The following is a 15,723-nucleotide window of genomic DNA, read 5'->3' as shown; positions in this document are numbered from 1 at the left end:
TTTATTTATTTATTTTTAACGACCACATTACATACAATAAAAGTATATTTGAAGTCACTGTTACATTAAATGATCATTGTTAGAATTCAACAGTTGAAATAATCACTTACGCTATAAAAACATTTATCCAATAAAAAGTTTTTACTTAACCTACGAAATTTATTAAAACTTAAACTAGTAACATTAACACCATTAAAACATTTCACGAAGTGGTTATATAATTCAATATTTAATTTATTAATCTGAGTAGTACGGATCCTAGAAAACGATAAAATCAAATTTTCCGCATTTCTGGTATTATAAGAATGTACGTCTGAATGTTTTGAAAATTTATCTAGTTCACGGTGTATCTGCAGCAGAGACTGGAAAATATATATACTTGGTAGAGGCATAATACAAAATTTTTTAAACAGTGGTAAGCAAGGGGTTCCATAAGGGGCACCATCGATAAAACGGACCGCTGCCTTTTGTAAAACGAATATCTTACTCGCAGCGTTTGAGTTGCCCCATAACGTAATACCATATGTTAAGTGACTGTGAACAATTGCAAAATATACCGTTCGTAATACATTACTTGAGAGGAAACGTCCCAACTGCCTCAGACAGAATATTTGAGATGACAACTTTGAGCTAAGGTGATGTACGTGAGATGACCATTCCAATCTACTATCAAGTGTTATACCAAGAACTTTGCAATCAGATTTATGAAGGCATTTGTCGGTGCTAAATGTAATATTTTGGGTTTTGGACTCATTGAGTTTTAATTTGTTTGAACAAAACCAATTTTTAGCAAGTTGTAGACTGCCCAAACTTAAGTCGTTACCTTTTGTAATTAGCGTAGTGTCATCTGCAAATATAAAACAGGAGGCGTCCCCCACACAGTAAGGCAAGTCATTTATATATAAAAGAAACAAAATGGGTCCCAGGACAGAACCCTGGGGAACACCATTTTGAACGGGGAGCAAGCTAGAGTCATAACCATTTAAACATACATACTGTTGCCTGTTGGTCAGGTAGGAAGTAAGTAATTCAAGCATACCATCTCTGATCCCGTAATATTCCAACTTAAGTAACAAAATGTCTACGTTAACACAATCAAAAGCTTTTGAGAGGTCACACATCGAAGCATTCGATTGGACACCCTCATCAAAACCCTGTACTATAGCATCAATCATTGCCAATAATGCTTTAAGAGTAGATCTACCTTTTCTGAAACCAAATTGGAAATCCGAGAACATATGCTTACTTTCACAGTAACTAACTAATCTATATTTTATGATTAACTCAAATTTAACTATAATTGAAAACAACAAGTTTTATTTTTCTTAAATCATTTTTATCGAAATAAATAGCTTACCTACTTCTCGAAGATTAGGATCATTCAGAAACAACAAACTCGAATTTAAAAGCCTTTTATTCACAAACTTGGATTACAAAACATGCCTAAAGACAAACAAAAACTTCCTGGGGAGGCTTAGTAGTGCCACAGGAGGTGGGTAAAGTGGAACGGGCCGCAGCCCCCATCTGGTCCCAGCTTCCATCCGCAGTACAGCACAAAGGGAATGTAGCCCACGTGGAAGACGTTCCTCAGAAAATCGATGACTAATTCCAGCCTTTCTTTAACCTCGACGGAGATCTTCATCGTGTAATTTTAGATTCGCTTCGCGATTCAAAGTCTGACGGACTGTCAAAAATTTTGGAAAGTCGATTTGCGCTTGTCGCTGTCACCGCTTGTCAAAGCGTTACGGAGTGATGCTATTAAAAGATTATACAGGGTATTTGTAAATAAGTGCGAAATATTTTGGGGGTGCTTGCCGAAGTTATTTTGCGAAAAAGATTCATATAAATGTAGTTCGAAATATGCTTCGTTTCCGAGATACAGTGTTTAAATTTAAATTTTTTATTTATTTTTTATTAATAATTTCAAAAACTTTTAAAGATATTGACTCGAAATTTGTAAACCAGTGACGTTCGGTTACTGGCATTTTACGTAAATTAAAAAAAAACGTTGCTCTAAGACCTTCTGGAGCCGAGATAATTTTTTTTTCGACGAATATTTTTATACCACGTAATTTTCTGTGCGATAATTAAATAAATATTTTGTAAAACTTTTATAATAAAAAGATATAATTACCACAAAACGTTGTACTTACTTTATTTCATAAACAATTATTAAATATTTATTGAAATGTTAACGAGAGGTGAGAGAATTTTCGACTCTAAGAAAATTACATTTTTCATAAGTAATAATGCTTTTGAGGCCGTGGTGAACGTCATATTTTGGTTTATCTCGTCGAGCTACCCCTGATTAAGTACAAAAGGATTTTTGTACATGATCCAGAAGTCGAGATAATGAAGATTTTGAAAGTAAGAGCGCTTTTGAACGCGCGAATTCAGTTTTTGGAGCGGCCGAGTAGCGTTACCCCACTCCGCCGCCCACTACAGTTAGCTCGCGCCGCGCTCGAATGCTTCGATTAGACGCACAATTAAAAATGCAGAAGTGGCTAAAATGAACCACAGTATTTTTTATTGAAAATATAAGTCTTCAACGCTTCAAGAATGGACGATGTAGCACTTAAATAGCGGCCTGTGGAATTTAAAAAAAAAATATGTATATACAGGGTGTTTCATAATATATGCGCAGGACTTCAGGATGTGATAGCTCGTCCAAAAATTTGAAAAAAAGTTTGTATTAACTTACCCTCTAAAATGCACAATTTTCGAGATACAGGGTGTTGAAATTGTAAAAAAAAATTCGTTTTTTGCGAATATCTCCGGAACCGTTTATCGTACAGAAAACAGCTTTTGTAAGCATTTACTACTCATAATAAGCTATGTTCTGTGCGAGAAAAATTTTTTTTCAAAGTCATAATTGGTGAAGATTTTGAAGGGGAAGTGGGTGTTTTTCTCCCCAACTTCTACGCTACTGGAACAAGTACGGTTTTGAGACGCCCATTTGAACCGCCAATGTTTTCTACACAAAAACTGTACTCTTGGTCATAAGCTCTTAAGTTGACCGTTTTCGAGAAAAATCTACTTTTATGTTGAAAAACATGGTCAATTTTTTTAAATAAAATTTTTATTTTACTAAATGTATTATAATTTTTTTTATCAAGTAGGCTTTAAATTTTAAAACAAAAGCTACCTCCTGTCAAAATAACAATTAGTTTGTACCTGCGAAAAGTCAATTTGTATTACAAAAGTAAAAATGAATTACACAAACGCTGAAATGTGCGAAATGCATTACCTTTACGGAATGGCGAACGGTAATTCGGCAGAAGCAAGGCGGTTGTATCAAGAAAGACATCGTGATCGCCAAGTACCACATCATAACTTGTTTCAACTCATTCACCAACGACTATGGGAAAATGTCATGTCTCAGTTTGGAGCCGAAGTTATGTTTACCGATGAAGCATCTTTCTCGAGAGATGGTATTTTCAATTTTCACAATAACCACATATGGGCTGAAGAAAATCCACATGAAATTGCAGAAGGCAATCATCAGCAACAATTTTCCGTGAATGTTTGGGCTGGCATTGTCGGTGATCATTTGATAGGCCCACATTTTTTACCGAACAGATTAAACGGTGCAGATTATCGACAATTTCTAGAAGAAGTACTGCCGGAACTGCTGGAAGATGTACCGCTTCAAGTAAGACAAAACATGTACTTTATGCATGATGGAGCTCCGGCCCACTTTAGTTTGGTTGCTCGCCAATACTTGGACGACGAATACCAAGACCGTTGGATCGGTCGAGGAGGTCCCCACCCTTGGCCCCCGCGATCTCCCGAACTTAATTGTTTAGATTTTTTCTTTTGGGGCCATCTCAAAACCCTAGTCTACGCTACTCCAGTTGAAAATGTTGATCAATTAAGAGAACGCATTGTTGCATCTTGCGACATAATTCGGAACACTCCGGAAATTTTCTTGCGTGTTAGACAGTCAATGCGTCGAAGAATTGCTGCGTGCATTGAAGCTAACGGAGGACATTTCCAACATTTAATTTAACTGTGTACGATTTTTTTTTTTTTAAATTTTGCAACTATGAAGTTAACGTTTGGTTTTGTTACTTGTTCTAACGATTAAATAAATTTTGTTTAATTAGTAAAAAAATTTTATTTCAAAAAATTGACCATGTTTTTCAACATAAAAGTAGATTTTTCTCGAAAACGGTCAACTTTAGAGCTTATGACCAAGAGTACTGTTTTTGTGTAGAAAACATTGGCGGTTCAAATGGGCGTCTCAAAACCGTACTTTTTCCAGTGGCGTAGAAGTTGGGGAGAAAAACACCCACTTCCCCTTCAAAATCTTCACCAATTATGACTTTGAAAAAATTTTTTTCTCGCACAGAACATAGCTTATTATGAGTAGTAAATGCTTACAAAAGCTGTTTTCTGTACGATAAACGGTTCCGGAGATATTCGCAAAAAACGAATTTTTTTTTACAATTTCAACACCCTGTATCTCGAAAATTGTGCATTTTAGAGGGTAAGTTAATACAAACTTTTTTTCAAATTTTTGGACGAGCTATCACATCCTGAAGTCCTGCGCATATATTATGAAACACCCTGTATATCTCAACTCCAGAAGGTCGTACAACAACGTTTCTTTTTTAAATTGTGGGTACGCATGTTGCAAGTGACCCATTTTTAAGCATTATGCCAAGAGCGCCAGCAGGGCGCCAGCAGGACGCCGCCGGACGTACGAGCGTTCCAGGAAGGGTCTACGGCGGACTACTGACGCCGGCGACCAGATGCTTACTCATACACCTACGACCGACTCCACACACAGGAACTCTCCAACGAACACTCACCCCGTCAACACGTCTTTTTCTATACAACTTAGTTTTCAATAAAATACTTTATTATTACTGTTGAGAGAGCGTTTTATTCTTGCTGTACAGCGAAAGCAACCCTCAAAATTTGCGTAAAAATTCCAACAATCGATTCCTGTAATAGACATTATCGAGAAATGAAAATCGGAAAAGATATTAAAAAAATCGCGACCAAAAAATTTTTTCTTTTCATTTTTGGACACTTGACATGAATAAAATCGTTATCACTCTTTTTTACCATGAATGTACATCTCTCAAGGAAACAAGTGAGCCCTGATTCGTTTCTCTACGACTATTCATCGAACAAGAATAGCTGATTTTCGAGATGACCTTTTTTTTTTGAAAAATCGATATAAAGTGAAAAATTTTTAATATTTTTTAATTTAAAAAAAAGTTACTTTTTTGCATGCCGAGGGTTACACTTACAACAAGTAACAAGTTTCAAAACCTTAATTTGCAAGAGATACAGCAAAAACAAAAAACGTCGATTTTTGACGGTTTTTTTCGATATATCTCGAAAAGTAATATAGCAATCGATATATTATAATTAAAAATACGAATCGATAGATTTTTTTAATACCTACAACTTTCTCATTTAACATTTTTCGATTGGAGTTCTAGTTTTTTATTAGCGAAAAACCGTTTTTTTTACTTTTATGAATTTTTTAAGTTAACTTCACCGTTTATGCGCCACAGGAAAAAACACTATCTGTCTTAGAATTTTTTTTTCCTGTATCACCATATTTGTTTCCAGGTGGTATTTTTGTAAAAACATTAGGCTCTGACATATTGATTGGAATAGTTTCGATGTAAGTGTCATATTAGGTAGATTCCAAAGTAAACAAGTCTTTCAAAAATAGGTATTTCTAGTGAGGACATCGATTGGCAATTACATCCATCGGAAAGGTAGACCCTTCACAAATGTACTGCGTTGATAAAATATTCTCGGTCGCTATTTGATGCAATAACACAAAAATTTTGGTAATGCATAAAAAGAAAAGCAATTTATTTTTCTAAACGGTGATACAAGTGTTTCAAAATACCTCAAGTTTTTTAATATTTTCAACAACGCGGTACGTAATAACAAAATAATATGATATCTTATATCTCCCGCACTCACTCACAGAGACGCAGTATACAGGGTCGGAAAGTCCCCATGGTTCATCGGCCGTTACGTGAGAGCGATAAAGAAAGTCATAGAAATCCGTCCTTCCACAAATAAGAAGTGGATCTTATTTGTGGAAGGGCGAAATGGGCGGTGACTAATAGACGCCTTCATTGTAGCCATCTTTCTTTATCGCACGGATTTCTATGACTTTTTTTATCGCTCTCACGTAACGGCTGATGAACCATGGGAACTTTCCGACCCTGTACGTTGGCAGCCAAGAGCGGCTGAGAAACGCGGCGCGCGCGCCTTATTACCGATAAATAACAAGTCTTCAGAATAAAATATACCGGCGTAACTCTTCGGACTTTTGTTAAGGAATGTTCAAAGATTATTTAAGAATTTTGGCAACACTAAAAAATTGCTATTTTTAATATAGTTTATTGATGTTGAAAATGATTAAAATCGCGGTTTTTTCGAACAAAAATTCGTTAATATCTCGATAACGGTCAATTTTAGAGAAATGTTGCATAAGAACTTCTTTGTTCAGGATACCCTAAAAGGCCTAAAATAATTTATTTCGAGCGAAAAAATCGAAAATTAGGAATTTGTTAAAAAAAATTGTTTAAACAGTTTTTGACCATTATCTGGCAACATGCGGATATGTTTCAAGGGTCATTTTTTTAGTAACATTATGAAAAAAAATTGAATGAGAATCATGTTCCTAAAGGAAGCGACGATACAGCCTGGACTATAAGTAAATTTTTTATAAAGAAAGTAGATTTTTTTGAAATGTATTCCTGAATAACACAGGTCGACAAAATTTAAAAAAAAAAAAATCCAGACATCAGACACTACGCTTCCGAAGGCATTTGACGCGCTGAATCCGAATCTGGCCTCAGAATTGATCCATCACCCTAGGTTTCCGAGATATTCTAACCTAAAAGTGCAAAAAACACGTACTTTTGCTATANTAAATGCTTACAAAAGCTGTTTTCTGTACGATAAACGGTTCCGGAGATATTCGCAAAAAACGAATTTTTTTTTACAATTTCAACACCCTGTATCTCGAAAATTGTGCATTTTAGAGGGTAAGTTAATACAAACTTTTTTTCAAATTTTTGGACGAGCTATCACATCCTGAAGTCCTGCGCATATATTATGAAACACCCTGTATATCTCAACTCCAGAAGGTCGTACAACAACGTTCTTTTTTAAATTGTGGGTACGCATGTTGCAAGTGACCCATTTTTAAGCATTATGCCAAGAGCGCCAGCAGGGCGCCAGCAGGACGCCGCCGGACGTACGAGCGTTCCAGGAAGGGTCTACGGCGGACTACTGACGCCGGCGACCAGATGCTTACTCATACACCTACGACCGACTCCACACACAGGAACTCTCCAACGAACACTCACCCCGTCAACACGTCTTTTTCTATACAACTTAGTTTTCAATAAAATACTTTATTATTACTGTTGAGAGAGCGTTTTATTCTTGCTGTACAGCGAAAGCAACCCTCAAAATTTGCGTAAAAATTCCAACAATCGATTCCTGTAATAGACATTATCGAGAAATGAAAATCGGAAAAGATATTAAAAAAATCGCGACCAAAAAATTTTTTCTTTTCATTTTTGGACACTTGACATGAATAAAATCGTTATCACTCTTTTTTACCATGAATGTACATCTCTCAAGGAAACAAGTGAGCCCTGATTCGTTTCTCTACGACTATTCATCGAACAAGAATAGCTGATTTTCGAGATGACCTTTTTTTTTTGAAAAATCGATATAAAGTGAAAAATTTTTAATATTTTTTAATTTAAAAAAAAGTTACTTTTTTGCATGCCGAGGGTTACACTTACAACAAGTAACAAGTTTCAAAACCTTAATTTGCAAGAGATACAGCAAAAACAAAAAACGTCGATTTTTGACGGTTTTTTTCGATATATCTCGAAAAGTAATATAGCAATCGATATATTATAATTAAAAATACGAATCGATAGATTTTTTTAATACCTACAACTTTCTCATTTAACATTTTTCGATTGGAGTTCTAGTTTTTTATTAGCGAAAAACCGTTTTTTTTACTTTTATGAATTTTTTAAGTTAACTTCACCGTTTATGCGCCACAGGAAAAAACACTATCTGTCTTAGAATTTTTTTTTCCTGTATCACCATATTTGTTTCCAGGTGGTATTTTTGTAAAAACATTAGGCTCTGACATATTGATTGGAATAGTTTCGATGTAAGTGTCATATTAGGTAGATTCCAAAGTAAACAAGTCTTTCAAAAATAGGTATTTCTAGTGAGGACATCGATTGGCAATTACATCCATCGGAAAGGTAGACCCTTCACAAATGTACTGCGTTGATAAAATATTCTCGGTCGCTATTTGATGCAATAACACAAAAATTTTGGTAATGCATAAAAAGAAAAGCAATTTATTTTTCTAAACGGTGGTACAAGTCTTTCAAAATACCTCAAATTTTTTAATATTTTCAACAACGAGGTACGTAATAACAAAATAATATGATATCTTATATTTCTGAAACGTAGATAAACAAATGTAGATAAACTTGACTTTAAAGGTTGGGTTATCAAAATATATTTGAACTTGATTTAACCAACTCCCTTAGCAACAACCAATCAGACGACTGATTAGTAGGCAAACTTGATTTAACTAAATCGTAGTTAAACTTACTTTGACAAACCGGCAGTAAATCAATTTGAGTTCTGATTTCTGATAAAGAAAACAGATTTTTTCGAAATGTAATCGTGGATAATTATCTGCTTTTTCATTCTCTTTTGTAGGAAGAGGTTATTAACTTTTCAGCGTGGTAGAACATCCAATAAAATAAAAAGAGTATCCTTCCAACATTCCGCTCCCTAATTATTACCTGCATTGCCACACTCCTTCTTCCATTTCTTGTTCTTGAGGGTAAAAGGCTTCAAAATAGCTTTAAAATCGTCATACTGACAATCAAAGGTACACCCCGGTATAGTCAAACTGAACAGTTCATCTGCGCTTCTCCTATAAAACAGATTTGTGTACCTGCTCCCTTCTGCGTCCTCCTTCAGTTCCCAGATAATTGTTGAAGTAAAATTGGGAGGGTATAAGTCGTAGACGCCCATGGCGTCCAACACGGACACCAATGGCTTGTCTTGCGAAGAAAACATGAAAAACTTAGGAGCGTCTTCTACTTGGTCCAAAACGTCATCGAAATAACCGAACAGGTTATGGAAAAATGGCCCCACCCTCAACGTTTTCATGTCATCCTTAGCAGAATGGCTGGCAAAAGCAAGCGCTGCCAGGTAATCTAGCTCGGTTTGGTTCAAATTGTCCGCCCAAGAAGGTATGAAAGACTCGTTAAAGTTTTTGTAGCAGTAGAAAATGGATCTTATCAACTTTACATCGTCGATATCAGCGACAGTCATCCCTGTGTGCTCCGAAAGGTATTCGTACAGTTCAGCGTGGTCCTTGTTGATTTGTTTGTAGAATGTCGACTGTTTGTTCTTTTCGAACAGTTCGTCCAATTTCGCGCAGGGCTTCTTCATGGCTAGTACGTTGTCGTCCTTCTTTTTAACGGTGTGGATCGGTATGGGCCTCCAAAGCAGATCCTTGTTCCACACCTGCCGCCCCTGAGGAGGGTAAAGACCGGCTAGATTGGCAGCGGCGGACATGAGGGTGCGGTCTACGTCTGTGGACCTGACCAGGATGTCGTTGGCTNCTCCCTAATTATTACCTGCATTGCCACACTCCTTCTTCCATTTCTTGTTCTTGAGGGTAAAAGGCTTCAAAATAGCTTTAAAATCGTCATACTGACAATCAAAGGTACACCCCGGTATAGTCAAACTGAACAGCTCATCTGCGCTTCTCCTATAAAACAGATTTGTGTACCTGCTCCCTTCTGCGTCCTCCTTCAGTTCCCAGATAATTGTTGAAGTAAAATTGGGAGGGTATAAGTCGTAGACGCCCATGGCGTCCAACACGGACACCAATGGCTTGTCTTGCGAAGAAAACATGAAAAACTTAGGAGCGTCTTCTACTTGGTCCAAAACGTCATCGAAATAACCGAACAGGTTATGGAAAAATGGCCCCACCCTCAACGTTTTCATGTCATCCGTAGCAGAATGGCTGGCAAAAGCAAGCGCTGCCAGGTAATCTAGCTCAGTTTGGTTCAAATTGTCCGCCCAAGAAGGTATGAAAGACTCGTTAAAGTTTTTGTAGCAGTAGAAAATGGATCTTATCAACTTTACATCGTCGATATCAGCGACAGTCATCCCTGTGTGCTCCGAAAGGTATTCGTACAGTTCAGCGTGGTCCTTGTTGATTTGTTTGTAGAATGTCGACTGTTTGTTCTTTTCGAACAGTTCGTCCAATTTCGCGCAGGGCTTCTTCATGGCTAGTACGTTGTCGTCCTTCTTTTTAACGGTGTGGATCGGTATGGGCCTCCAAAGCAGATCCTTGTTCCACACCTGCCGCCCCTGAGGAGGGTAAAGACCGGCTAGATTGGCAGCGGCGGACATGAGGGTGCGGTCTACGTCTGTGGACCTGACCAGGATGTCGTTGGCTGAGTACTCTTCGGATAGGAATGCGCCGTATCTGTTCCTAAACCATTTTCCCAGTTCGTAGTGCCGCTCTATGCCTTTCTGAAAATTGTAGTTATGTCTCGTTATGGTGTTCCTATAATTGTTTTCTTATTTCGCGATAAACAAAGAATTAAATCGAAAATTGTGCATTTTTAATGGTAGGTATCGATCATAAAGGCTCCAAACTACAACTCGGTTACCATTTTTGGACACCTTCTATAGTACATATATTTCTAAATGGGATGTTATTTTCTTTATACTGATATGATTTAGAAAGCGAGCACCGTAAACTAAAGCCAAAGGCATACAAAATTTATATTGTTAGAAAGAGAATAAAAAAATTAATCAAAATCCCATTTAAAAAAATATCGATGACGTCACTACTCATCTACAGTCTGACGAAAAAAAAATTGTGCATCAGTATAAAGAAAATAACATGCCATTTAAAATTATATATACAGGGTGGCACAAAAGTATGGAAACCCCTGAATAACTCGTCAGGAGTAATGCATTTTCTTGAAAATGATAAATATATAAGTTTTAGGATTTTTCCCTGGCCATTCAATGTCGCCCTTGTATTCGACCTTGACCTTCAAGGTCATTTCAAGGTCAAAATTGATTTTTTTGGGAAAAAATGTTTCAGACAAAAGTGTAAGAATTTTTCCCTGGCTATCTGATGGTGACCTTGGATTTGACCTTGAGTTTGACCTTCAAGGTCAATCGAAAGTCAAGTTAATTTTTTTTTAATGGGAACCCCTATTTTCTATTGCGGATTTGGAAAGAGTAAGGTCATTGTCAAAGTCATAGTAAATAACCAAGTTTGGATGTAAAATTTCCTGCTCTTTCCAAATCCGCAATAAAGAATATAATTTGAAAAAACAATTTTGACCTTGAAATGACCTCGAAGGTCAAGGTCAAGGTCGAATACAAGGGCGCCATTGAATAGCCAGGAAAAAATCCTAAAACTTTTGTATTTATCATTTTTCAAGAAAATGCACTCCTGACGAATTATTCAGGGGGTTCCATACTTTTGTGCCACCCTGTATATACTTTACAGGGTGTCCAAAAATTGATAACCGAGTTGTAGCTCGGGACTTTTACAATCAAACAGACTGTACCTATACAGGGTGAGACAATAACTATGTGGATGGTCTTTAACTTTGTAACCGAAGTAATTAGAACAAACACACATAACAGTTTAAAACCATTGCCACAGAGACGCATCTGCTAAAAGACGAAAAAATCAAGGAATTAAATGAATGTGTATATTTTTTTCAATTTTTCTCTGCTGCAGAAACGTGACACCTTACATAGTTCTTGCCTCGCCTTGTTGCAATGTTTTTAAATTTATCAACATTTTATAATGTTTACTATACAATATTTTTTTATCGCGTTTCACATTCAAGATAAGTAATAAATGTAAAAAACATCGCAAAATGAAGCTAATTAAGTATTGCATCTATATTTATTTGCAACGAACGTGTCTAGCTAGTGTCTACTTACATTGGTTAGTTGACCAAAGCCCATTGGGAAATGTTCCAAATTAAAAAATTCGTCTGTAGGAAATGATTCCTTCGGAGATCTATCTCCATGTCTAAAGTACTAAAAAAGAAAGTAACAGGACGTAACAAATATATTTTGCGGCAGAAGCAATCTGAGTTTCGAAGGATATCTTTTTGAAAATATGAAGAAGGTTTCCTTTCATTTCATTTTTGTCGAAATCACAAGAAAAATAAAGAAAAACTTATGCACTAACTGATTATGAACCGACAAACTGAAGAGATGAATACATTCTTAACTCACCACAGCTACGGCCAAAAGCTTATCCGAATTTTCTAAAGGTATGGCGGTACCACTGATCTCTAGGAGAACCAGTGATATTGTTAGAACGACTTTAATCATGGTATCTCGGTTAACTAAGCCACTTGCAACAATTAGAACAAGTCAAACAATTTATCACTTTTTTATATTCGTCTAATCGATACAGTCAAATGTTCGAGCCTCTCGAAATTCAGATAATGGCAGAAAATCGAAGACTGATGCAGTGACGGAGCGACGAAAGCGTACGGTGGGGGCAATTTACTTGATACTCGTATTAAATAAGTACCTATTACAATAGGGATTATCTTTTTTAACTGATATTTTTAAAATAGACTGATAATTGATAGGCTATGTTTAAAAATATGTTTTCTACAGTGACAAGTCAGTATAGGCTGCAAATTCAGCTACCTCCATCATAAATAAATATTTGTAATAATAAGTATACATATATTTTTATTTAAGAATAGTGCAGTCGTAGTGTAGTCTCTACAAAATTAAGTTGAAATTAAACTAGACTGATCCTTAACTAAATTCAGACAGATTATACATCTGAGTTTTTTAAACTAGTGTAAAGACATACAATTTAAAATCACACAAATATTTGTGTAAAAAAAATTGCTACAGCAATAGTTATTTACACCATAAAGGAGGTAAGAATTATGTACCAGCCGAGGATTACTTTGCGCCCGAGCGGAGCGAGGGCTGGCAATAGAGTCTGAGACTGGTAAATTATATTTATCTGCTGCGTGGTGTTTAACATTTTATCTACTCTGCGATGACATTATTGTACACTAATGGAAAAAATTAAGGGATAAAAAAAAATCTAAATTTTCGGCGATTCTTCAAATGGCTGTATCCTTCTGCAATAAGAATGTAAAAAAAAAAATCAGGAAAAAAATGTTTTTTTCATTTTTTTACAGATTAATAGCATTTAAAGGCAAAAAAACGTGATCCTTTAATTTTTTAAAAAATTCAATCAAATGAAACAAAAAAACGGCTTGATGGATCGAATTGAAACTCTGTAGGGCTTTTAGGGGTACAATGACCTGTAAAAGGCACACTTAACATTAGCCATTTTCCCAATATTCTCAATGTGGCACGTGATTTTCTAGAAGACCCCTAAAAGTCCTATTTTTACGATTTTTCAGTCATGTTAAGGATAAAATTTTTTTTTTTCTAGAAAACCGTGTCAAGACCTTGTAGAGAATTTATTCAAGTTTCTGAAACCCACCGTCGATTTTCTGTGCAGCCATTGGTTTCTGAGATATCGATGAACAAAGAGAAAATGATTTTTCATGATATTCATTAAGATTGCGCGTGTTACATGTTTTTTTTTGCAAAATCCAAAATTAGAAACTTCAAGCTTCAAATTGCTTGTTTTTTCACTCCAATACGACCATTTTTATAAGATACAGCCATTTGAAAAATCGCCGAAAATTAAAATTTTTTTTTTTTGATCCCTTAATTTTTTCCATTAGTGTAGTTGCAATTCCAGATTCTAAAAATGGTATGTCACGTACGTTTACAATTACTTCTCGTCTGGGTTCTGTTTTTCATCTAGAAATTCTCAAGAACTATATCAAGATTAGATTGGAAATGAAAACTGAAATTTCACGCTTTCTCATGTGCTATCAAGCAGGTAGGTGTTACAACCAACCCGTCGGCGAGAATGCCCTTTCTGTAAATCCTGATAAGATTGCACAGTTTTTGAAACTAGAACATCCTGAAACATATACAGGCCATTCATTCCGAAGAACATCGGCAACGTTACTGGCTAATACAGGAGTTGTATTATTAGCAATCAAGAGACACGGTGGGTGGAAATCAGCCACAATTGCAGAAAGTAATGTTGCTGACAGTATCAAAAATGAAATAGCCGACAGGATTCTTTACATTGACGCTTCAACTCCAGGTTCTAGTAGCACGTCGCATCATGCTGTTTTAATTTTAAAGGATCAGTCAGATAATATTGAGCCTCCGGTGACTGAAATGGAGCAGTCAAATCATTTTGAGAAAAATGTGACAATTAGTAAACGCGAGGGGAATAATTATCCAGATATTATAAATGTTACTAAATGTAATAACTGTACAATTACTATAAATATTCATTCATAATAATTAATAAAATGGAAGGTTCATCAAATATGTAAATATAACTCGAAATCGCTTTTTTCCCTAGGGAGGTAAGTTACCTCACTAACCTTCCGTTGTCCATAGCAACTTCCACTTCTACGGTAAAATCCACTTACCTCCTTAAAAACAATGTTTTTACTATTTCCTTTATTTGTATTCTATTTACTATAGTGGGAAATTAATCAGTTTTGGTAACGTCAATGACTGTCATATGTGGTGGTCCATATTTCTTAATTTCTTTATGACTTAAAGAAAAATTTTTGTTTTTTTCATAGAAACCAACCCGTGATTGATCTTTTTGGACAAGAATGTTTTTAATTCATAATTATTTTTAACCGAAATTTTTCAATTGATAATAACGATATACATATACATAAATTCCGACAGTGTTTGAGAACAATCTGTATGATAATTTGACTAAAATTGGTGATAATTTAGTTTAATCTACTTGAAAAAATTTCGTACATTAATTAAACAGCCAGTCATCGATCTGGTGATATATTGCATGTTCAAGTACTTTTTCTAGACATAGTGGAGCACTTGTCAGTCCAAAGATAACGATTTCACTTGAATTTTTGATTAAATATCGAAATAATGGTACTAGACCGAACCGACTCTAGAAATATGGTAACGGATTTAGATAATAAGCCATGCAAGCGCTTTAGAAATTTAAGTGATTTAGAATAAACATATAATTTGGAACAACTTTTTTATAAAATATACTAAGAAGACTAATTCGTTGGAGGTTTGAGAAAAATATACTAAAGCAGTTTGTACCATAAATAGTAACTTATTTAATGTCTTACCGTTGTTTATTACATGACGTTATTATAATCTACGAGGCATGTTCAGAAAATAATCGAACTTTTTGAAATTCGCGCTAATGGAGAACAAAACCCCAAGTGAGAATTACATGTTCCGAAAGCGACGTAAATTTTAAACCTCTTAACTCATACGCACTAAGGTAAGTCTAGTAGTGCGTCGCTAAGTTGATATTTATACGAGGGAAGTCAAAAAGGTGATAATTTTTGTATGCTAGGGTTGCAGGAAAGTCATTTTCAAATTGAAATTCTCGTTATTGATTGACCATTGCAAATATATCCATATTTATTTTTATTACAATCATCATAAACATGCTCTAAAGCTAACGGATCAAACAATAAGTGAAAAGTAGTTTTGTTTTTATATTCTATACAAATTTTACCAACAAAATAAATCTGAGTTGAAATAGTAGTAAGC

General features: G+C 35.4%; 1 protein-coding gene across 2 annotated transcripts in view; it reads right to left on the bottom strand.

Annotated features, from left to right (window-relative positions):
- LOC108906985 (lysosomal acid phosphatase) overlaps window positions 1-12,540 on the bottom strand; it is a 13,962-nt gene extending 1,422 nt beyond the window's left edge. The window contains exons 1-4 of one of the 2 annotated variants that reach the window (XM_023454622.1): window positions 12,334-12,533; window positions 12,034-12,132; window positions 10,504-10,590; window positions 8,838-9,657 (exon numbers count right to left, since the gene is read on the bottom strand). In XM_023454622.1, coding sequence (XP_023310390.1) covers window positions 8,838-9,657; window positions 10,504-10,590; window positions 12,034-12,132; window positions 12,334-12,432 — 1,105 coding nt within the window. In that variant the 5' untranslated portion in view covers window positions 12,433-12,533. Of the gene's footprint in view, window positions 1-8,731; window positions 9,658-9,683; window positions 10,591-12,033; window positions 12,133-12,333 lie in introns of those variants that run through there. The other variant, XM_018710438.2, reaches the window with a different exon arrangement.
- Window positions 12,541-15,723: the final 3,183 nt, after the last annotated feature.

The sequence above is a fragment of the Anoplophora glabripennis genome, unplaced genomic scaffold (genome assembly GCF_000390285.2).
Source record: "Anoplophora glabripennis isolate ALB-LARVAE unplaced genomic scaffold, Agla_2.0 scaffold317, whole genome shotgun sequence".
Classification (NCBI taxonomy): Eukaryota; Metazoa; Arthropoda; class Insecta; order Coleoptera; family Cerambycidae; genus Anoplophora; species Anoplophora glabripennis.
The sequence above is the reverse complement of the archived record's forward strand: the minus strand, read 5'-3'. Positions and strand labels throughout refer to the sequence as shown.